Source organism: Oculina patagonica, chromosome 13 (assembly GCF_052425735.1).
Source record: "Oculina patagonica isolate OP01 chromosome 13, crgOcupat, whole genome shotgun sequence".
NCBI lineage: Eukaryota > Metazoa > Cnidaria > Anthozoa > Scleractinia > Oculinidae > Oculina > Oculina patagonica.
Genome location: NC_135770.1, coordinates 1569739 through 1593662, shown reverse-complemented (window position 1 = coordinate 1593662; position 23924 = coordinate 1569739). Strand labels below are relative to the sequence as shown.

Genomic DNA, 23924 nt, shown 5'->3' with positions numbered 1-23924 from the left:
TCGTTTGATTGGTTTATTTCTCATACCAGCGGAGCCAATCAAAATCGTTGATCTAACTCGACACCAACTTTTCAATATGGCGGCCGTCGGAAAGCGGCGTGGTGAAAAACGTTCTCGAACACAAACTAACGAAAGCAATTTTCCTAAAAGACAAATTGATGAGAACTCTCCAATCATAAAATCATTCAGGAAACACCAACAAGAACTCGACTCAAGGCATGACAAGCACGAACGCTTGGTCAAATGTAGCAGGGATGTGACCATTGCGAGCAAGAGGATTATTTTTCTTCTTCAAAGAGTTGCTGGTACTGACAAAAGAGAACAGATCTTAAAAGAAGCGGATGAGAAGTTTCTAGAAGTCAAAGAACTTTTAAAGACGATAGCATCAGAGCTGGAAGGAGAAGATCCATATAGGTTTAGCCGAGCTTACTCGCCCGGTTTGCAGGAGTACATCGAAGCATTGTCTTTTTCTCATTTCTTGAAGAACAAGACTTTGATTTCATACGAGCAAGTTAAAGCGACGTTTGAATTTTCAAAGGAGGGGGGAAAAGATCTTGATTTAAATCCTTTCGACTACGTTCTTGGAATCGCGGATTTGACGGGGGAACTGATGCGTTTGTGTATAAACAGTGCTGCAAACGGCGACCAGAATACTCCTTTCGAAGTTTGTCGCTTTCTTCGGGAGATTCACGAGGCTTTCCTATCATTTGGGAACGTTTCCAGGGACGTCGCATCAAAACTGCGAGTGCTAAAAACAAGCATGAACAAGGTGGAAAATGCCTGTTACACGTTGAGAGTTCGGGGCTCAGAAATTCCCCAGTTTTCGCTAGCCGAGGCATTGAATACAGATGTTGTTACTGAGGACTGTAATTATTGACTTGAGTAAATGAAAGATTTGTTGATGTATCAAATGACAATATTTATTGAAAATAACTGTTAAGAAAAGTTAAATAGAAAATAAAAATTATACCGTTATTTCTTGTTCTTTAAACAAGTGTGATCACTTTATCTGTGTTCAGGCCAATTCAAATGGTCTGGACTGAGTACAGTTAAAATAACGATTTTATTTTTTTTATTTGTCTTTCTTTTCCTAGCGTGCGACGCGATAACAAGAAACGGGGGGGGGGGGGGGAAGGAAAAAGAAAGTGTGTATTTTACTACTTTTCTTCAATGTTTTATTTTGTTCATTACACTGACTGTGAGGCACAATAATATAATAATTAAGCGGCATAAGCGGGGAAATCGGACCCGCAACCAACATCTCTGCAACTACAGCAAGCAAAATCAAATCTACTGCCTCATCAGGTTTCTTCACTCTGGCCACTGGTCAGGTGTCTAAATGAGCTGTGGTTATGTTTCTGAAATTGATGAGAATGAAATTAAATATTTTCTCTGTCTGGTCCTAAGGCTTCATCGATCATTTATAGTCAATTGTTCTCACAGCAAAATTTCTTATTACTCATCATGATTTCTTACCTCTCCAAATTCAGTAATTTACGCCTAACATAATTTTATTTAGACAGTAAACAATTCCCACCGGAGCCCTTACTCTCAATCACCCCGGTTATAGTTAAGTTATGGGAACGAGGCGACTCCGAAGGTGAGAGAGAGCGAGAGCTCCAATACGGCAAGTACAGAGGTCATCGCTGCGGGGAGGTGGGTGGGTCGCCAATGCTTCAGTCCTCCAGCACTTCACGAAAAGACAGAATACACGTGTACTGAGAAGCTTATATATACCTGTGCATAGTCAGCGGCATGGCTTGCAGTTGCCAAAGTAACTGGGCACGTGGAATGGGAAATTAGGGTGTTTGTTCGCGCGGGCCCCGGTGAGAATAGTAAACAATTCCCACCGGAGCCCTTACTCTCAATCACCCCGGTTATAGTTAAGTTATGGGAACGAGGCGACTCCTACGGCACCCGCTCACATAAGCCCCAAGCTAAGAACAGCCAACCTCGTTCCGAGGCTCTCTTTCTCTTTGCCTTCTTTGTTAAGTGGGTGATTTCTTGGTACATTTTCTTAAACTTGAAAGAAAACAAGAGTCTTCCTCCCAAAACTCAGAAAGCGTGTAAGCATTTACAATAATATAATCACGGCAAGACACATAGCAAAATATGTCACCAAAACGAAACTAAAGGGAACAGCAACAAAAAGCAAGCAAATGGACATTTCTAACTGATTGCTGGGGCCCGCCATGCGGGGTTTTCCCCCTACCAAACGCAATATCAGCTACCAAACGATTCAAGCTCGAAAAATACGGCAACCTCGAGATCAAAACCGAAGTGAGCTCCCCGGAGTCAACCAGGACCACGAAAATAGTATATAAACGGTGTCTCAAAGATAACATACAACGACTTGGAAGGGGAAAAACCAACCACATGGCGAGCCCCGAAATACCCCGTCTAGGACAGAGTGCAAGGTTTTAGATAACCCCTTTCGGGACAAGCCGACGCAGCGGTTAATCTCGCCTCCAGATACAACGATAATAAGTGATCTTTTTATGGCCATTTCATTTTTCCTCCCATTTCTCTCTCATCTTGTAACTTGAGTCTTCGTTCTCTCAATATCTTTTTGTTAACCTTTTCATTTCTTTTCAATTTTTTTTTTCCTTCTCATTTCTTTTTCTTACTTCTTCTTTCTCTTATTTTTATCTCTTCATCTCTTTTCTTTTCTTTTTCTTCTCTCCTTTTCTTTTTCTGACTTCTTCTTTTTCTCATTTTTTTTAACTCTTCATCTCTTTTCTTTTTCCTTTTTTAACTTCTTCTTTTCCATCTCTTAATTTCCATTATTTATTTATTTTTTTTCCATAACTCGGGACGCGAAGGTAGCTTAACAAACACCGCAAACAACACAATGCAAAATAAGTAGAACAGGCTAAAACCGTATAACAAACTAAACCTGGTCGAGGAACGGAAGACTAACATGCGAGCGAAGACCCAGATAACAGACCTCGGACTCTTCTCTGTAGGAATTGCTAGAGCGCTATCGGGTGGCCTTTTATTTGCAGTAGGCACGCTTGAAATAGAGAAGCATCGGCGAAGTGAGGATAAACATGTTGAACGTATAAACGAGTAAGACGAGTAGCCAAAACTCCACGATAAGAGCACCAGGACTTGTGTAATGGGCAGACGGAGGGCGCAACGATGACGCTAGAGTAAACGAGGAGCCGATGCAAAAGTACGCCAGCACTTCACGAAAAGACAGAATACACGTGTACTGAGAAGCTTATATATACCTGTGCATAGTCAGCGGCATGGCTTGCAGTTGCCAAAGTAACTGGGCACGTGGAATGGGAAATTAGGGTGTTTGTTCGCGCGGGCCCCGGTGAGAATAGTCGATAAAATGATACATTTAGCACATTACCCATTCTCGACCCCAGAGCACTTCTCTTTTGCGCAAGACTGACGGCGAGAAGTGCTGTGGGGTCGAGAATGCACACTAGCCTTAGTTGCGTCACAAAACAGACGTGCAGACATGCGCGCGAAGAATAACTACAGTAAAACGAAGTGAGTAAGTAATAGTGACTTGCAAGGAGTAAAGTATGCCTCATTGTTTACAGTTAATACGGCCGGTCGACTTGACAATCTTCCAGTCACGTATGCAGTTAAATGCAGTCTGCAGACTAACAGACCCGCACAGTGGCACTCCGGTTAAGCCTGAATAACATTCCGGTTTACTCTGAATAACTTTCCGGTTAACCTGTTTACGGTTAGCTCTCAATAACTGTAATGGTAACACGATCAATTACTTAAGGTCGCGCAGGACCCTTGCAATCATTAGTATGTATTTATTTAAAGAGTATGCACCAACTGCCAGACGACTGAAGCCGACAACAAACGAAATATTCATGAGGATGTTTGTTTTTAAACTCTTTTGTACAAGTAATTACTAGTAATTGTTCTCAGCTTTGTGCCAAGTGCGCTGGAACATAGGGAATTATCATAAATAGATTCACAGCTTTGAATATATCACACGTTGTTGTAAACATTGACTCGGAAGGTCTTCGGAAGCCTCAAAACCTTCAATTTTGTGTCCAAGTTTTCTCCGCCGATATAGAATTTCAAGAGTTGATTCGCGAGGAACATAAACTTGATGTACTCTATTGTGTTCTGTCTAGAGCGAATTTTTAAATTTCCTTCTCAAAATGAAGATAGCGTGTTTCAAAGTTTAGATTTCACATTTTTACTCTCTTAAAAGCCATAAACTTGTAGCAGTTTTTGAAATCGAAAATTTTGTTCTAGTGGGAACACAAAAGAAGTTACGATTTATCACTAGGCTATATAATCATTTAATTTTGTGCGCTGTGCTAGCTGAAAACTTGGACACAAAATCGCATTATCTTCAGTTAAACTTTTAAGGGCTCGTAACATCACAGACAACGGTCATCTCTCAGTAAAAGGACAATCATGAAGTAATTCCATCATCTCTGAGTATCCTTATTAAATTTTAGAGGAATCGATATTCAAAATGTAAGTGAATTAAAGCTTTACAAGATAGCACTCCAACAAAAAATTTGGCTAATGAATATATTAATGAGCAAGGGTCCTGCGCGACCTTAAAAAGTCTGTTGTATCGCATTTGTCGCACACCAACTTATCAATTGGGTTTGGTATAATACAGCATAGTTAGAGCTTGAATCTTTTCCAATTTCCTTTTGTGAAATGCTGCAAAACAAGTAGCACCAAAAACCAGTATTGCTCGGAGAATAAACTGCCCGTTTTACTAGCATAATCGGGAAGGGCCAACCTCTCCCCAGTACCCTACCTTTTATTCTTCTAGTTTTCTATTTTCTCCTCCCCACCCATCCCCCCTCCCCCACAAACGACACACACGGTACTTCATGTTCAAGATAGAGAACACGCATTTCTTGACTACAGTACTGCTTGTCTTTTTATTTTATTTGCGATTAAATTTTGCCTCTCGAATTTTTTATCGTAAGATTTAAGTTGTAAACAAAACTTTTTCCTTGCCACTCGTTTCAATTCTGAAATAAAAAAAAATATAGGGTGAAGGCATCAAACTTAAGTACAAAAAGACTCAGTTTGCCCCATGTGTTACCTTATTTTACAAAAACTGCAAGCACATCTGCAACTGCAACATTGTCTGTTGAAAGAAAAGGGGAAGAGCTTTAAGATAGCAATGAATAATTTAATGTATCCATTAAGATCATTTTGCAGCCGGTGGATTTCTCTTGAGTATTGAAAAAAATAAAAATTTGACTGTCTAATGTTTTACGATAATTTTACAGCACAATATATATTACGGGAAGAAAATACGGTTCGATCATTTAGCCACCGTTTTTTGACCATTTTCATTCAAAAGCGTTACTCGTATCCTTGTGAGGTCCGGAGACTAAGACTTGTGACGTCATATGTGAGGTCATTAATTATTACATAAAGGGAAAAGAAACAATCTCACGATATTTCTCGTAGCAAAGCAAAAAAGGGGCAATAAAAACGCAAACACAACCACGGATGGTTTCAACTGACGAAGACTTAAGGGACATTGTCACGATATTTTGAGTCATTTTTCTGATTACTTCCAAATTCAAGAAAACCTCAAAATAATAGTTGTGTAATGTAGGAAAACAACAAAGGAGTAATCAAAACGCGAAAATAATCAAGGATGGTTTGGACTGACGAAGATTTAGACGGATTACGACTGACAAACTTTAAAAAACTGGAAAGTTTTTTCAAGATAAGTTGTCCGTGACTGAGCTCCTTAAAGACGGTTGGTTCCCGGTGTTTTGATTTCTAATCTCGTATCCAGTCTCGCTCAGTCTCACTCAGCTCCTAGCTCAAAAACTCTGGGTCTCAAGATTATAAGCGAGCCTCACCGTTTGAGTTCCAGTTGGTATATGTGGACAGCTTGCTGTACAAGACGCCATTCTTTCGAGAAGGACTGGTTTCCCAAGAGCAGAATGGGCCAACGCTAATGAGCCAACCGGCATCAGCTCCACATCCACCATAGTTCCTAGAACATAAAATGATAAATAAATAAATAAATAAATAAATAAATAAATAAATAAATAAAAGAATGAATTAAGAAAGAATGAGTGAGGCAGTGAGTGAGTGAGCCGTGAGTGAGTGAGTCAGTGAGTGAGTAATACGGTAATAGCTAGTGAATGAATGAATGAATGAATGAATGAATGAATGAATGAATGAATGAATGAATGAATGAATGAATGAATGAATGAATGAATGAATGAATGAATGAATGAATGAATGAATGAATGAATGAATGAATGAATGAATGAATGAATGAATAGATTTTCTTAACGACGGTAGCGACTGACAAACCTGTGGCTCTGGGTTTCCCGATCAAATTGGAATTTAGAAGTGTTGGTTTTTGTGGAGGAAGGAAAACCGAATAACCTGGAGAGCAAGGATGCGAACCAACAAAAACTCAACCCACATATGACGGGAATCGAACACGAGCCACATTGGTGAGAACGATCACTCTCACCACTGCGCTTTCCCTGCACTTCCTTCCTACCTATTAATGAAAAAACTGCGACACGATCCGCTACACCAGCCGTGAATAGAGAAGTAGTTCCTCGGCTCGGTTTTTACATCCGTCCACGGAGAGGAAATCATTTTGTCCACTGTAAACCAGTTCAACTTGTCTGTCCCTGATGCGTCAAAGACCAGCTCCTTTTTAGCAACGCCTCTTTCGTATAAGACCACTTTCGCCTGTTGACAGGAAAAAAATAATAATTTAGTGTTTTTGTATTAAATCAGACAAAAACAACATTTCTTCGACGGATGCTCCTGCATATACAGCCAACTCTCTCTGTAATGGACACCGCCGGGACCGGCTCCAACTGTCCGCCTTAGAGAGGTATCCGTATTATAGAGAGTTTAGTTACAGTAAAATGACTGAAAAACGACAGGGACGGGACCAACACCAGGTGTCCGTCTTATAGAGGTGTCTGGGAGAGAGATGACTGTATCACGTAACAAAGCAAAGTGTTGGAACTGTGAAAGTTTGAAAGCCTGCCGTTACACGGTCTTAAAGGAGCTAAGTCACGAGGATTTCGCAGATGTTTGGTCCAAACTCGGTTCTAAAATTATTTAGTGGTAGGCAACTGACTTAACCCATGAAAAACATTACCTTGAACATTTAAAGGAGACGCACGGAAACACCTTGTAAAGTGGCAATTCATTTCCATCCGAGCCATCTTCAGCCAAAGACGTTTGTTAACAGTTTCAGTGCTCTTATATAGCAATTTTTAATAAAAATGAACTATTATTTTTAGGTTTCCTTTTAAAAATTGTGACATTATCCCTTTAAGAGAGAAGTGAGTCAGTTGAGAATACGGGTCTCGGTCGGGCGTTCGTAAGAAAAGGTATTATAAAAAACGCGCGTATATATTCCTGTACTTTGGAATTGTGCATTTCAAACAGAAAACTTTTCAACAATGTAGAAAAAAATGTCGCATCATAGGCACTTTTACCTGAGATGGATTAAAAGTCTGCCAGTTCATCACCACTCGGTTCTTATAGTGTTCATAATACTGGTTTGTGACGTCAAGGGCTGCTGTTACGAACTCAGCGGCAGCATCATCCGAGTTATACAAGTCCCACACTTTCCTGTCAACACCACTGACTACTTTGAATACCATGGTCCAACCTGGTGATGAATAACATGAAGTACATGATGAGTCCTTGTTTTGTTATTTGCCGCCAACAAATAAAATATCGTTGCGTCGTGGTAATTTCGTCGGTTTTTAAATCGTCTTTACATTTCAAAATAGACTACAAGCCCGAGTTTTTTAATCTGCGAATAATCGACCATTTTTTTTATTTATTTATGCCCCATTATTCCCATGATTCACCTAAATTTCAGTTCCCGCGGGCTGCACAAGTTGAGCTCGGATTGCTGGACGCACTCTGGCATATTTTGGTTCACATCGGCAAATGACCGGTCTTTAATAGTAAAAACCGCTTTATAAACCAATGAGAAAAGGGGACTGCATATAAGATCATGCATGGTGACAGAATTAACGATCTTGTTTTCTAATAGAAAGGTTGTCGTCTGGTCGTCTGCGCTGAGGAAAAAAAAAACTTTTAAAATATTTCTTTAGAACGAGAATCCGTCAGGGTTTTCCACTGTTAAAGCTTAGCTTTCACGGCGGCCCGTGAAAACCGTATACTTATCGTTTGTAGATATGTGCCCACAGAGAGCACAAATTTTTGGTCTTTTACCGGACACAATATTTTTTAATTTGCATACAGAACCAAACGAACATGAATATAACAGTTAAATCCCGTGCGGCGCTTGATGACGTGAACCAATCACATACCGTCCTTACTCGAGGACGTGCATTGAAACCGTTGGCGCCCAATTTAATCATCGACAATTAGATATTCGGCTTCAAAATGAGAGTGAACGGTACATTTTTAAAACTTAAACGCTGAAGCCTTTCGCGTCTTAGTCACAGTTCCAACGATAAATAACTCTAAAGCTGTAGCTACTCTTAGTACCGAGCTACAAGAAATGGTATTGGCAAGAAAAATGGTATGTATTAATAAGATGTTTCAGTTTCAATTCGCACAATGAAATGTTTAATTCTGAGAGTCAGCCTGAGAGCTGAAATCGACTTCAAACAAAAAAGTTCCATGTATTGGCGGTTACTTGGCCAATTATAATTAGTAAAGTCGGTTTCTTGCTCTTTTAATTTCAGAGGCTAGCGACCGAAGAATTAATTCATCGAAGGAAAAACAAAACGAATCATGTTCCAAGCAAACTTTTTGAACAAATGATGGCTTTGAAATGTGGCCGTAACGATTTAAAAAGCTGTTATTCATGCCAGGTACGTTTGACTGTTTGCTTGTCTCCTTCGTTAGTGTATTTTTCGCCCGTAGTTAATACATGAAACGAACTTTTGATAAACAATGATTAAAGAGCGTAAACTGATCCTGATTTAGGTGGAAGAAAGACGCGACAGTTGAAGTTGAATGACCGGTCTATAGCTAAAATTAAATGTTACCTTAAACTTTTTCTTTAATTTTAGATTTATTTGAGGGACATATATGTTCGTACAAAAGTATTTAGATCTAGATCTGAATAAGTTAGACCAACCCAACAAAATGGTGTGGAACTGGAGCAATATTCAAATACAAACATTATATTTATTTTATATGTCCGTTTCGAACTTTACTGATGATTTCGGCATGTACTAAAACCCGAAACAACGAAACGAAACGACCGAAACGAAACGACCGAAACGAGCGAAACCACCGAAACGACCGAAACGAAACCACCGAAACGGCCGAAACGAGCGAAACGAGACGAAATCACCGAAACAAGCAAAACCCATTACAATTATTGAGAGCTAACCGTAAACAGGCTAACCGGAGTGCATAGTAGGCTAACCGGAGTGTATAGTAGGCTAACCGGAGTGTGTAGTAGGCTAACCGGAGTGTATAGTAGGCTAACCGGGGGTTTATAGTAGGCTAATCGCAGTGTAAAGTAGGCTAAACGGGGTGTATAGTACGGTAAGTGACGGAATTCTTGAAGGTTTGCTTGTCTCGGTGATTTCGTTCGTTTCGGCCGTTTCGGTTGTTTCGGCGGTTTCGTTTCGCTCGTTTCGGCGGTTTCGGTCGTTTCGTTTCGTTTCGGTGGTTTCGTTTCGTTGTTTCGGGTTTTAGTATATGCCGATGATTTCGGCTCGTGTGTAACTAAGTTAAGGGTGCGTTTTTTTAACCTACAATTCTGGAATAAGAATGGTTGGTACCGAATGCTAGAAATAAATCAGATTGCCTGCATTAAAAAACGCCCATGTAGTCGAGATGATATGCGCGATTCTGGCACGAGCAAACATTGCGTAACAAAAATCGCGGCCAACGAAGTGGTTGCCATTGCAGCGCTATCGCAGCAATTATTCTACTTAATAAAGAGGAGGAAAAAAGTTTGAAGACAAGTGGATTTGTCCTGATGTTCTGGCAGTGCTATTCACAAAGGAGAGTTGGCACATCCCTCGAATCATGGGCTATGCCATCCGCCATCTTGGAGTTTTATTCGCAACATTTTAGATCTGTTCATTCTGCCCCTGAGAGCAAAATGGATGGAATAGCGTTCTGTCCATTTCGGAATCGGGCCATTTCCTTCCTCCTTTCCAATTGTGTCCGCCCCTATTCAGGTGTAATTAAGTACTCTCTCTCGCGGAACATTTCTTTATTGGGCCTGCTCGGGCGCGGCTCTTCCTCTCGTGGGTTCCCCAGATCAGAGATGACTTTTCTGGGTCTCTGCTGAATAGTGTCATGATTGTTCTGGGGGGCATGTCCGGATGTCATCTCCCAGAACGCTTTTCAGGGCATCTGTATTTTTGTACTGTTATAGATACAGTCTTTGCATAATAGTAATTATATTCTAAGTGAACCGATTAATAACTATTGTTATTAATTGGCACATCAGTTTGTTAGTGGGTGTGAACTGTATTTGCAACCTTATAGTTGGTTGTTAATGATGTTTGCTACATATAAAAGAGGGGGGAGGGGCTGGAGGCATTCTCAGCCGGGAAAAGTTACATTTTAGAACCTCAGAAACGCTATTTCAGGCATGCATTCTGCATGCCCTCCCCCATCATTTCCACCAGCTGCCCCACTTGCACCTTTTAAAAAATGAGAAGTCCTTTAAGCCTAGGTTCACTAGCGACGCAAGCACAAGCGCAAGCACAAGCGCAAGGATAACAGCTCTTATTTCTCCGTGAAAAAGGCTTCGACTCAAGCAAAAGCACAAGCGAATTGCATTTTGATGCTTGTGCTAGTGCTTGCGGCAAGCACAAGCACAAGGGTCAAAATTTGACCTTTTTGCGTGATCGCGCTTGCGCTTGCGCTTGTGCTTGCGTTGCTAGTGAAAACCACGCTTTAGGAGTAAAAATTAACTCATAGCTTTTCTTTGCTATGTCCTTTTCAGTTTGGCTTCTCCCGACCTCGTCAAGCAGTCAGTCCACTGTCCTTAGCCAACAGTCATTGCCAGTACAACACTTCATCGCTCAATGTTCTCAGCGTCGTCTTGGCAACGAAAGACAGAAGTTCTTCTTGGTAGTGGTTAGTGTGGTTCTTTCAGTGGGCAGGGAAGGGTGGGCAGATAGTGCTCTGGATGAACCTTACACTCGGCGAACGTTCGGCATATATTCGGCCTATATTCGGCTTATACGACTTTTTCCGCTTAGCTAAATTAAGACTGTTTATGGGTGGGTTGGGCCTTCCCTTTTCCTTTCCGGAGTTTCACAATTCGGCTTCGAATATTTCATTCGGTCAATTTTTCGGCACTAGGTTTAAGTTTCGCTTTTCTTCGACACACAAGAAGTTCGGCTTCACTTCGGCTTCTGCGCAATCTCCCGCTTAGTGTTTTTTAAGGTATTTTTTCTAATCGAAGTTCCTTTCAATGACAGCAATATCACTGTTATTGACTAGAACTTTTCCCCGTTTAATAGCAGTATCATCGCTGTTATTAACTGGGTCGTTCGGTTCAAGGCTCATCCAGTTAATTCATTAATAAATTCATTTATTTAATGATAAAACTTAGGAAACTAGAGAATGACCGCTTAACACGGAAATGAAGACGGTTTTGTTTTCTCCTGTCATGTTAAGTTGTCAGTTTTCTAGTTGCAGGTAGCTAACTAGTGTAGGCTCGCACATGCGAGTGTAGTTCAGCGCCAAGGCTTAAAGTAGTTAGCTGGGAATCTGGGACAAAGCACACATCCTAGTTAATATCGCTTACAAATGTCAGCGTAGGCAGCCTCCAAAAGCGATCTACCGGACAATTCACCAACAAGATGCATCCTATGAGAAGATCTTATCATCTATCTAGACAGTAAAGAGACTGAGAGCATAGCCCAGGAGTTACTTATAGCTACTTGAGAGGCTTTTCTCGCTTACAGGCGGTGTTAGCAACCGGACATATACAAGTCTCCTTGTGGGAGGAGCCTCCTCAAGGAATCCGCTTGCATTGCACCTCGCAGGCGCAGGAAACTTAGACCGTCTACAAATTGTAGGCGTTGGTAGACTTCACGTCTGTCGGAGGAACTGGAGCGCCACTTGGAGACTGGATAAACACAAGCTTTTTCGATGTTAAACAATTGTAAAGACCTCTTAAGTTATATGTTAATAAGGCCTGGAGAAAGGAGACCCAAGTTCGATCTCAAGCAGTAGAAAGATAGGAATAGAGAAAATTAGTTAGGTAGACGCAACATCGACGAGCCAAGATAATCAAAACAAGTGAATCAAGGAGATAACATTGGAACCACGCAGGGATAACGAGGACACATGGAAAAAACAGTCTCCTTTTCACTGCATCTGAATTGATAGACAAGAAAGTATAGATAGAATAAAAAGTAATTATAAAAACCAGAATGAACCACACTGGTGAATATTGGTTTGTATTCGGGCGCTTGGAATCTCCACATAGCCTAGCTAGCACAAAAAGCGTGTTTGAAGATTTTATGTTAATTACCAAGATTTCGAAAAATATGTCTAATTCACCGTGTTCACCTTTATTCACTGATACGATGTGGTACATGCTACAACAATTATTCATTCTGAGGTCGGTGAATAATTGTTTATTTATTAAGACGTTCTTAATGCAATATAAAATATAAAATGATAACACGAGGGTTTTTGTTGGCTTGCTGTTGTTGTCTTTGCCGCACGCGTGACACACGTGGAAAGCACGCGCGGATGAATGCTGTAAGACTTTGGAAGTGCAACAAGCGCTCCTCACCACAATGTTTGTTTCCTTTGATACTAAAACCTCAATTGTCTGTTGTTTTATAAAATCTCTTAACTTACTCCAGAACGTACAAACAAAGGCAAAACAAACATTGTGGACTATAGTGCGGGTTGCAGTCCAGCGTCATACAGCATTTTGGTTCGGTTGCTTTCGGAACGCTTCGAACTATAATCGGCTATAATCGGCTTTCGACTTTCGGCTATAACCGAGGATCTACAACAAAGGCCTGGTATCGCGTTTTTCTCGATAGCAAGCCAATGCGAACCCCATATAAATTAAATGTCCGAGCAGCCCTGCGTGTTCCACGAGCAGTGTCAAGTTTTACAGACACAGGGACATTCTTGGTTTCTCTGGGCACTTTTTTTTCAAATAGGAGCGCACCCCCTCATGGATTACTTTAGGTCCTGTGGATTAATTTAAGCTAACAAACCTAGAAGTATTGAAATATTCTTTTTTAAATGTAAGCATAGTAGGGACTAACGTTTATGACTAGTGTTATAAGGCATTTGTAATCAACTGTCTTGTTTGTTTGTTTGTTTGTTTGTTTGTTTACAGAATACATTAAGATGAATCAAGAGAAAATAATTTTCTCTTGATGTAAAGGTTTACACATAAGATCTTGTTTTTCGTCGAGGATCATTTTGGGGAGCAAAAACGACCGGCATGAAAAAACAATCTGAGAATAAAAATTGTGTTTTCTCTTTATTTTGTGAGTTTCTTTTGTCTGGGTGAATAACTAACTCTAAAGCATGTATTTTTTAGGATGCACGCTCGCTGCCTTTTTTTCTGAATACTGTAAATAACTTATTGTTCTTTGTTTTCAAGGATTTGCACGCAGTTCTGTTTCATCTTAATTTCATCTATTTCTGGCTGGTTCTGTTCTCCAAGCGTCCATTTTCGGGGACGCAGAACATGATATTAATTTCAACAAAAAAATTTTCAAGCCCCTCAGCTGGCATCGTAGGCGATTCCATTTTCGGGGATGACTTGCAAGATCGAGTCGTTAATTTCGTCAACTTCGCGTTATCTCAGGACGGGTCCTAAGTACGCCAGTTTTCGGCGGCGTAAAACGTGTTTCATTGCGGGTCTAACGAATCCTAACAACCTATATACAGGAAAAGTTCTTCTTTTGGAGTGTGTTTTTTTTTTATCAAAGACAACAAAGAAACGACGTTTACGTTTAACAAGATAAATGTCGGTTTAGCGTAATTCAGCTCCATCTACCAGGACCTATCATCGGCTATCAGGTTCAAATAAGTTTCGCATAAACTACTGTGTGTAGTGAGTGATATTTTCAGCTTAAGAATAAATAAAAAATCTTTTTATTTGTGTCACTTTTTTCTAAATACTGTGAATAATTAATAAATATGTAATAACCGAACTGAATTGCACACAACCGACTTAGTCTCGTTTTACTCCTTCTCTATCCGACTGGCTCCTTCTCTTTCGAGATCACTCTTTGTAATTTTAGGACTGCAAAATATTTGATAACGATAAAAGGTTGTTAGTTTCAGTTTTTTCCTAGTGTCCATTTTCGGGGGCGTATTAATTCGCTTCAATTTGTGCGTCAAAGAACGTTTTCCGATCTTGTGTTTAGGTCGTCCATTTTCGGGGATGACTCTGACGAGTTTGTCAACTCGCCGGTTCTAGTGGATTCTAGCCACGCCCATTTTCGTCGTTGTAAAACGGTATACGGTACAATTTATGTCCATTTTCGGGGACAAACGTTTTTTCCCGTTCTCCAAACGTCCATTTTCGGGGACGCAGAATATGATATTTCATTTCAGCAAGAATTTTTTAAGCACCTCAGTTGGCAACGCAGGCGATCCATTTTCGGGGGATGACTTGCCAGATCGAGCCGTTAATTTCGTGTACTTCGCGTTATTTCAGGCCGGGTCCTAAGTACGCCAGCTTTCGGAGGCGTAAAACGTGTTTCACTTTCGGGTTCAACGAAATCTAACAACCTATAAGAAAAGTTATTCTTTTGGCGTTTGCTTTTTTTAGAAAAGACACAATAAAGAAACGACGTTTACGGTTAACACAAAGTAAATGTCGGTTTAGCGTACTTCAGCACCTTCTATCAGGACCTATCAGGTTCAAAAGCATTTTGCATGAACTGAATATCTGTACTGTGTGTAGTTAGTGATATGTTCAGCTTAAGAATAAATAAAAAACTTGTTCCTTTTGTGTCACTTTGTTCTAAATACTGTAAATAATTAAAAATTAATATGTAATTACGGATTTACACAGTCTCACAGTCTCTTTCCGACTGGCTACTTCTCTTTCGAGATCTGTCTTTATAATTTTAGGACTTCAAAATATTTGATAACGGTAAAAGGTTATTGGTCATTAGTTTTTGTCCTAGCGTCAATTTTCGGGGGCGTATTAATTCGCTTCAATTGTGTGCGTCAAAGAACTTTTTGCCAGTGTTTAGGTCGTCCATTTTCGGGGATGACTCGGACGAGTTTGTCAACTCGAGCGTTCTGATGGATTCTAGCCACGCCCATTTTCGTTGGCGTAAAACGGAGTACGGTACATGTGTCCATTTTCGGGGACAAACGAGTTCTCACAACCTTGTTTTTCGTTTGGCGTTGTTTTAGGTAAAGAAACAACAACAAAAATTTATGTTGACCGTCAATTAACACAAAGGGGCACTTTCTCCAGATTGGATCTGAATCACATCATTAAAGACTGAGGTAAGTCGATAGCTGCACATCTTTATGATAATGCAAGGTTATCTCTCATTTTTATTCCGTTTTCGGTTTGAAGTTCAGGTAGATAAACCACGTGCGACCACCTAGCCTGTAACTGACTATTCAGCACTCCACACACCTTTTCTTTTCTTATAGGTAAAGGAGACGGACTTCGTAAGTATTGCTCTGTAAATTTAACCCTTAATTGCATTCAAAGAACTTTTTCCACTGTTTAGGTCGTCCATTTTCAGAGATGACTCGGACGAGTTGTCAACTTACGCCTCCTGGTGGATTCCTACCTATGCCCATTTTCGTCGGCGTAAAACGTGGTACCGTATTATAGGTCCGTTTTTGGGGACAAACCAATTTTCACAACCTAGTTTTTCGTTTGGAGTTGCTTTAGGTTTTTTCCTAGCGTCCATTTTCGGGGACGAAGTAGTTCGCTTCAATTGGGTACGTCAAAGAACGCTTTTCGATCTAGTGTTTAGGTCGTCCATTTTCGGGGATGACTCGAACGAGTTTGTAAACTGGCGCGTTCTGGTGGATTCTAGCCACGCCAAATTTTCGTCGGCGTAAAACGGATTACCATTCAATATATGTCCATTTTCGGGGACAAACGAATTCTTGCAACCTGATTTTTCGTTTGACAACAACAAAAAGGCAATGTGGACCGTCACACGAGGCAATTTCTCCAGATTGGATCTAAACAACATCACTCCATTAAAAATTGAGGTACGTTTCTGTCTGCACATTGTTATGTTTAGACAAGTTTAACTCAAATTTTTTTATTCCCTTTTCCTTTTGAAGAACAGATAAATACACCACGTGCGACCATCTGTAACTGACTGTTCAGCACTCCACACACCTTTCCTTTTCTTACAGATAAAGGAGACTTGGTAAGTATTGCTCTGCAAAATTAGCTCTTTGCTTGCTTAAATGTTTCTATTGAGATTTCTCGTTACTATCTGCATGTCAGCGCATGCTTTAATGTACAACAGGTGCCACCGACAGCAAATCGGCCTCGAGGTAAGCGAAAGTGAGCGGATTTGAGTCACGTTAGGGCTGTACAGGTTTTACAGGTTTCTTTCGTGTTGCTTCAATGAATCCAGGTCGAAAAAACAAGCGGTTGGGCCATTGACAGCTATAAACGATGGAGCGTTTCCCAGTGATGCTTGATTGTAAGTACTATGTGCAATTTTCGCCGGCTGCTATAGGGTTGAATCAAGTTATCAACACTACTATGCTAAGCAAGCTAGAAGAGTAAATAAACATACAAACTATAGGATACTTCTTTTTTGTTGCACTATCAAATTTCCGCAGAGGGATTCGATTAAAGGAAATACCAAGATCAAATCAAGATAAGAAAAATTAAAAAAACTCGTGGACCTCCATTTGGGAACACAGTTTTGTTGTGCAGCAAAATCCGTAACATTGTACATTGTAGCAACATTATTGCAAGGTATTTTTGTTATGTCTACTAATGCATCCATAAAGTTTTCTACAAACCCAGGTTACCACACTGATATTCTGCCCATTAAAGTACTAAAAGGAATTATTTGACAATCATCTGTTTATCCAGTCACGCTACCAGTGTTTTGATTGGTGATGACCACATCGAACAGTCCGTCTTGAGTCTGTGACGACCACGTATTTGTCCATAGCCACATCAAATATACATCAAGGGAGCTAGACGAGGAGCCCTCGCGTAGATCTACTTCTCGAAAACCACAAAGAAACAAATAGGTTTGACCTTTTGTTAAAACCCATATGTCAGATTCATAAGTGGGCCGTAGATCTATTCTCAGGGGGGATCCTGATGGGTCTTGTGCAGGGCCCTTGAAGCTTTTGAAATGTAAGAAGAAGAACACCATGATTCTTAGATCAGTATAGCTGAATTAGATTTTCTCTAAGTACAGTAATCTTAATCACGCAAACTACCTTTGGTCTCCTGATAACATCGTTAACACATACACATTTATGTGGTCGAATATTTAAGTGCCCGGATATTCACGTTTTTGTTACAGCAATCTATAGTTTCTAAAAGTCCCAGTTTTAATCATCTTTTCCCCTATTGCAGCCGTATTTCGTTCTATCTCTTTTCTTTGGCTATATATCTCATATGTGCCCTGACTATACATGGAATATGTCCTGGCAATATATCTCAACTTGTGCAGTTGGGTAGTACACTTTATATCTTGCAGCTTCGTACCTGATCAGCATCATTCCAACTATGACTCCAGTGCAGTTTATGACATCTCAACTGATACGCTGTTAGGACATTTAGCTGACAGCTCATGGAGATTTACACCAGAATGGCATAATACCAATCAGACAACCATCAGCTCAGCTATTCATCGGTATTAACGTCCTGCAGAATTCGTGCTCCGAGGATTATCTTCCCCGCCACAGCACAGGCATCCGATTCTTCCTGTTGCTTCAGTATCCAACATCCTACAGACTATGGGCTCTGCGAATCATCCTGCCCGTCACCAGAAAACCATGCTGATTCTTGCTGCTGCTTCAGCAAGCTATATCCTGAAAACTTCACGCTCTGTGGATGATCGTCTCCACCACTGAGACAGTGCCGATTCTTCCTGCTGCTTAGGAATCTGAGGATGTGTCTTCCTTCCACCAGACAGGCCTGCCGATTCTACTATTTGAGCAACCCTACATCTTTCAGACTATGGGCTCTGACGATCATCTTTCACGCCACCAGAAAGGCCAGCGGATGCTTCCTGCTGCTTCAGCTTTCAGGATCTGCATCTCGGGTCAAACAAACCAAGCAACGTACCACCTCATCACCAGTGAGCTAGCAGTGCAGTGATTCTATCTAACAACATCAATCCAGTTAGTCAGTCAGCCGTCTCATGGGAGCTGCCCCAAAACAGTGGATCTGCCATGGATCTATGCAGCCTACAATCTACATTGCAAAGATTATTGCAGTTCCATTGAGTTATACAGCCAGTTACTTTCTATCTGCACATAGCAACGGCATAGAAAAGCAGTTAGCAGGTCTCTCTTGGCCCATTCAAGCCTTCCTCTAGACCAGAAACACTTCTGACTGATGGTTATCCAACGGAAACAGAACTTATGCTCAAAGACGTAAGGTAAACTGTCGAACTTGCTGGACCATCGATTCCAGTTAGAAACCGTTTGCTTCTGTCAATGAACAACCCATTCGTAAAGATGGTTTAAAAAGAGGCGTTTCCTGTGACGTCACGGTAGCAATATTGGCATTCGTAAACTTGATATTTTAAGTCTTTGATTAATGAGTTCTGAGTGGCTATTCAACGGAATCATTTTGAATCCTGATTTTAGTAACACAAGTATAGCCACCGTAAAAACACTTTTGGCTCAGTTGATGAATATTTTTAAAAAAATAGGGAAAGCGAATGATCAAGGCATGTTCTGAGAATTTCGCACTACATCACGAAAACACTGTTTTTGAGAGAACATAGTTACTCGTTGTTTAATACTTCTTATAGGTAAGGAGAACTGATCTCTTGATCACTCTAGTTAGGTTTCAGGACAGCTAACATCCTATTCTACCAGACCCATTCGCTACTCCTTCGTTCAAATGGTATAAGTTAATCCAGAGTGGTTTTACTTACTCGTTAAATAGATCCTTCATTAGTAATAGTAAAGTTAAATTACTCGCCTCGTTTTTTACGCATTATGTTTGGTCCAAAAGTTGACACTTTCCCATAAAATTTACATTTTGCTTTACGGGTTAGGAAAACCCACTCCCAAAACGTTGTGTCTGACATAAAATTTTATATAATCATGAGCTCGGTGATAAGACACTCGGTATTTGAAAGGTTTCGAATAACATCTATTTCAAATAAGGTGAAACCATGTTCCTTAAAAAACCTTGTATTTCAAGTAATTCATCAGGGCTTGCAAGATTATTTGAAACCATATATTCTAAAACAATAGATTCATGATTTAAACAGTTTTCCCCCTATACTATGATATGTCATTATATATTACTTTCACCAATTAATTATTTCATATGATTAATTACATCATATAATTCATATATCATAATCCATGTGTCGTACAATTTATTATATGAGATAATGAATTTTATGATAATATTTGTTATATCATACAATTCGTTATAATTGTGATACAATGAATTGTATGATATTAATCGATACATCATGTTATTAGTGTATGATACATCGAATTATACATCATATGATTCATTATTACTATTATCAATAAATCAATTGTATGAACGAATTATGATAAAACGAATTATACGATACATATATAATTAATTATATGATAAAACGAATGCATGATACGACTAATTAGTAAGTAAATTAGACTGTATTTAAATAGATTTCCTCCATCAACTTTACAACTTAAACTGTTGTCAATAGAGGCTCTCATTAAAAGTAAAAATAAAAAAATAAAATGTAAAAGTCACAAAAACTTACAGTATACCTAAAATAAAGTTAAAAAGATTAAAATATATAAATAATAATATTTAAGCTCAACTTAAATCCGGATAATGAATTAAGTAACATAATTAATTGAATGAAAAGTTCCAACTGATAATATTGAGCATACGTTGAGCGAATATTGTTTTAATCACGAATCTAAATTTCGAATACATGGTTTCAATAATTTTGTAAGCCCTAAATAAGCTTTTTAACGATGGTTTCACAAAATTCTGAAATGCAAGATTTATTGTAGCCATGTACTAATTTTTATTTTATGAACATTATTTTTTGTAAATTTAATTTTAGCTTGGGTAGAAATAAAGTTGCCGTTGTTGTTGTTGTTGTCGTTGTTAAGGACAGAACAGAGAAAACATTAAACTGAATTAATCAAAGAATCGAATGGATCGCACCGGCACGATGATAGCGGTGTCTGACTTTTGCAGAATGCAGAATGCAGACTAAAAGAAAATATTGTGTTACCTTTATCATTATTGAAAGCTAACCGTAAACAGGCTAACCGAAGTGCTTATTAGGCTCACCGGAGTGAACTTGCTAACCAGAGTGAAAGGTTCACTCCGGTTGGCCTACTAATCACTCCGGTTAGCCTACTATTCACTTCGGTTAGCCTAAAAACAATTGTAGCACTTCGGTTAGCCTGTTTACGGTTAGCTTTCAATAATGATAAAGGTAACACAATATATTCTCTCAGTCTGCATTCTGCAAATGTCAGACACCGGGTTTTCACTAGCAACGTAAGCACGTACAAGCGAAAGAATAAGTAGTTTGTGCCAAGCGAAAACGAACCTCGGTATAAGCATAAGCACAAGCATAAGGACACGAAGGCTCAATGCTCAGACGGGGGGGGGGGGGGGGGGGTCTGAAACGAGTTCTTTGATTTGGCAAACACGGCCACACGTCGTTATTTTTCTTGTGCTTATGCAGTGTTTCGTTTTCACACGGCATAACGCGAACGCAAGCACAAGCGGAAGCATAAAAAAAAGTAAAAAAAGAGGCCATTTCCGAGTTACCCTTCGTCTCTGTTTCAAAACGAGTCTACATGTGAAATCGTTCATATTAAAATGAGTTTCACCCACTGGTCCATTTTCATGCAAATCAAAGTCATTTTAATTTGAATGGTTTCGCACGTAGACTCGTTTTAAAACAGAGGCAAAGGGTAACTTGGAAATGGCCTATTGATCATTGTGCTTGTGCTTATGCTTGCGTCAAGGCCATTTTCATGGTAAATTAAGAGTTGTTATGCTTGCGTCTGAAAGTAAAATTGCCAACCTATGGTCAAAAAAGGGAACATTTTTTTCCTAACTAGCAGAATGGTGTTATATTCAATGTGGCGAAGGCGTGTGAAAAACATTCTTGATAGTCATTAAAGCCTGGTTTTCACTAGCGACGCAAGCACAAGCGCAAGTGCAAGCATAACAGCCCTTATTTCACCGTGCAAACGGCTTCGATGCAAGCATAAACAAACACAAGCACAAGGATCATTTTTTCCCTTTTCCTGTGCTTGCGCTTGTGTTTGCCTTCGTGTGCGGTAAACGTAACACCGCATAAGCACAAGAAAATTGTTCACTTCTGGCCGTGTCTAGCAAATTAAAACACTCGTTTTATATTTCCCCGCGTCTTATAATTTGACAAAGTGTCGGAGGCCGCAGTTGATTTTGATTTTTTCCGAAGTTGTCCGGAAGAGTGTAGGGAATTTAGACAAAACCGAAAAGGCACAAGTAGCGAAAGAAATGAAGATGACTTCTTCTTTTTTCAAAATATTTCCTTTTCCTCCTGTTTTTAAGTCGCTTTCGCTAGTTCGTCACAAGAGTAGAAGGGACAACAGCACCCGATGCCTGAGAGTTTCTGACGCCATATATGTCGAGAAACGAAGTCGAGAATGGAGCCTTAGCTTCTTACTGGTAGACATCGTGTTCTTATTCTCCTAGTTTATACTTATGCCGACGTTCGTTTTCAGTTAGACCCAAAAGTGAAGCGTTCTAGCTTCAGTTTGTGTGTTCCTAGAGTCCGGCTTGATTTGCTAAATAATTTTTAATCAATTTCGCGCGGTTCATCTGTCGCCTTTTTTGGCACTGTCTCACTTCTCACTGGTGAAGTCGTGCTGCATGAAAGATCATTTAAATAACAAAACAAGAGAATAGAGGAGAAGTCGTTAAGCGACATTCGACAAATAGTTGGCACATCCAGGAAACCGGGCTTCTTCAGGTTTTAGCAATGTTTTATTTCAACAATAACAACTTTCGGCCGGAAATTTGATGTTCTCAGATATTTACAACAGAACACGACCGTACACAAAATTGTAGGTATCGAATTTTCGCTCATACAAAACTCAGGCTCGTAGTCAAGCTGTTGAAGAGAACAGAATCGCGCGCGCGTTTCTTTAAAAAGGAGAATTATTTTGCGCGATGACCTGATTTTACAATATCTGTATACATTAAAAATTCATCTTAAAAGTAAGCAATAGATAAATAGATGAATTATTATATCAGATGAAATAAGCGCGCCTTACACTACGGCATAGAAAACCTAAGGGATGATTGAGGACAAACTGAAAACTAAAATGACCTCTAAAATGCAACCGTGGACAGCTGTTTCGACCTCTAGCATCCTTGGGAAAATTAATTCTTAATTAGATACGTCTCCGAAAAACCGCCAAAAACTGTCAAATAAGACTACGGCCTCGTTTAGTTTTTACAGAAATGTTTCTCCCTTTTTTGCCAAATTTTTCAGTATCTAATCACGAAAGACCATGAGAAAGTTCCGCGAAAAAATTAAATTGATGGTTTAGCTTATATTGAGTTTTCTTTGAGAAAGCAATATCATAACTGAGGCCTCGAAGTTGCCGCTTATGTTTTCACAGTTGTATTTGTTTTAATTGGCGGCTATTTTTCACATGCAAGTTTTCCTGCCAAGAATAAATTAGCTTTGTTAAGATAAGAGTACATATCAAACTACAAACCTCCTGAAGCCATGTCGCAATACACAGGAAAAGCATCCGGGCTTCCTGTTAAAGAATAATAAAGCGGCAATATTAATATTACGAGCTTGCTCTTTCAACTGCTAGCGGTTACTTTTATGCTTTCGTATTGTATGAATGCATTATTTTTTGTTTTGGATTAATATTTGGGCCGATTTTTGGACCGTACAACTTTGAAACATGCGGCAAGTCTAAATCTTGCCTGCGACTATCGTATACGAGATAGATTTAAATTTTTCATAGGATTTTGAAACAAATTTAAACTCGTTAGCCTCAGACAATGTTCAGTGGAGATAAACTACCGATCACGTAAGGATCTCGAGTCAGGATCCCGCCAAACTATCGGGAATTTTGCTCAGGCCATCGCGCTTTTATCGCATTTTTGTGTTAACTGTGATTTTTTTTTTGGTGTATCTGCTACATGCCAAAAAGATGTTAAAAAATATAGCCAATTAGCAGTTCAATACTAAATTGAACATCTATTTACCTTGAAGACGAATCCAGTAAACTCCATCGCTGAGCTGTTTTCCAGCTTTAGTTAGAATATCCTTACAGGAAAGCCCCGGATTGTTCTCCGCGCCGTAATCTTCAAAACTCAGGAGCTTCCATCCATTGCCGACACATAAATACACCCTGCCATTAGCGTACTTCAACGCCCCGGCATGTGCCGCGTTATTGCAGTCACAGGATTGGTCCCCCAGCTTGAAGATCGTTGGAACAGGTTCGTTACAATTAAGTGTTTCTTGGACGCAATTTTGGCCGCTAACTAGCGCCACGAAGAAGACAACGCTCAGAATTCGTACAAAACTATTCATTGCGATACAGCTTTTCGTTCTCGGCAGTGAGTTCCAAATGGCTCAATGCAGTAAAGTGATCAAGTTCTAAATGGCTTGATGAAAATTATTAAGCAGTGATTTAGAAAGATATGTATAATCAGCTGGAGTGAGAACATTGAAAATTTACTTAACATGACGTTAACAGGTAAATTATCCTCGTGTTAGGCTCTCAGATATTGAGGATAATACATGGTACCGGTTGCGCGGAAATAT

General features: G+C 39.7%; 2 protein-coding genes across 4 annotated transcripts; one reads left to right on the top strand and one right to left on the bottom strand.

The window, feature by feature from the left end:
* Positions 1–48: 48 nt before the first annotated feature.
* LOC144636788 (translin-associated protein X-like) lies at positions 49–971 on the top strand. The gene has a single exon (XM_078495988.1). It carries the CDS (start codon positions 77–79, stop codon positions 875–877), a length of 801 nt encoding a protein of 266 aa, XP_078352114.1. The 5' UTR covers positions 49–76; the 3' UTR covers positions 878–971.
* A 217-nt stretch (positions 972–1188) lies between these two features.
* Positions 1189–23759, bottom strand: LOC144636782 (uncharacterized). 3 transcript variants are annotated; one of them, XR_013567620.1, is made up of 8 exons: positions 23363–23759; positions 22858–22902; positions 7455–7630; positions 6494–6690; positions 5835–5971; positions 5057–5101; positions 4553–4982; positions 3386–3745 (listed from the first exon to the last, which is right to left on the bottom strand). XR_013567620.1 is itself a non-coding variant. In XM_078495983.1 (7 exons), the coding sequence occupies exons 1-6, from the start codon at positions 23688–23690 to the stop codon at positions 5058–5060; spliced, it is 927 nt and encodes a 308-aa protein (XP_078352109.1). In that variant the 5' UTR covers positions 23691–23759; the 3' UTR covers positions 1189–1358; position 5057. The 3 variants fall into 3 exon arrangements, 1 of the variants encoding a protein (XP_078352109.1); XM_078495983.1 differs by lacking the exons at positions 3386–3745; positions 4553–4982 and adding an exon at positions 1189–1358; XR_013567619.1 differs by having other exon boundaries at positions 3384–3745; positions 4553–5101.
* Between the last annotated feature and the right edge of the window lie 165 nt (positions 23760–23924).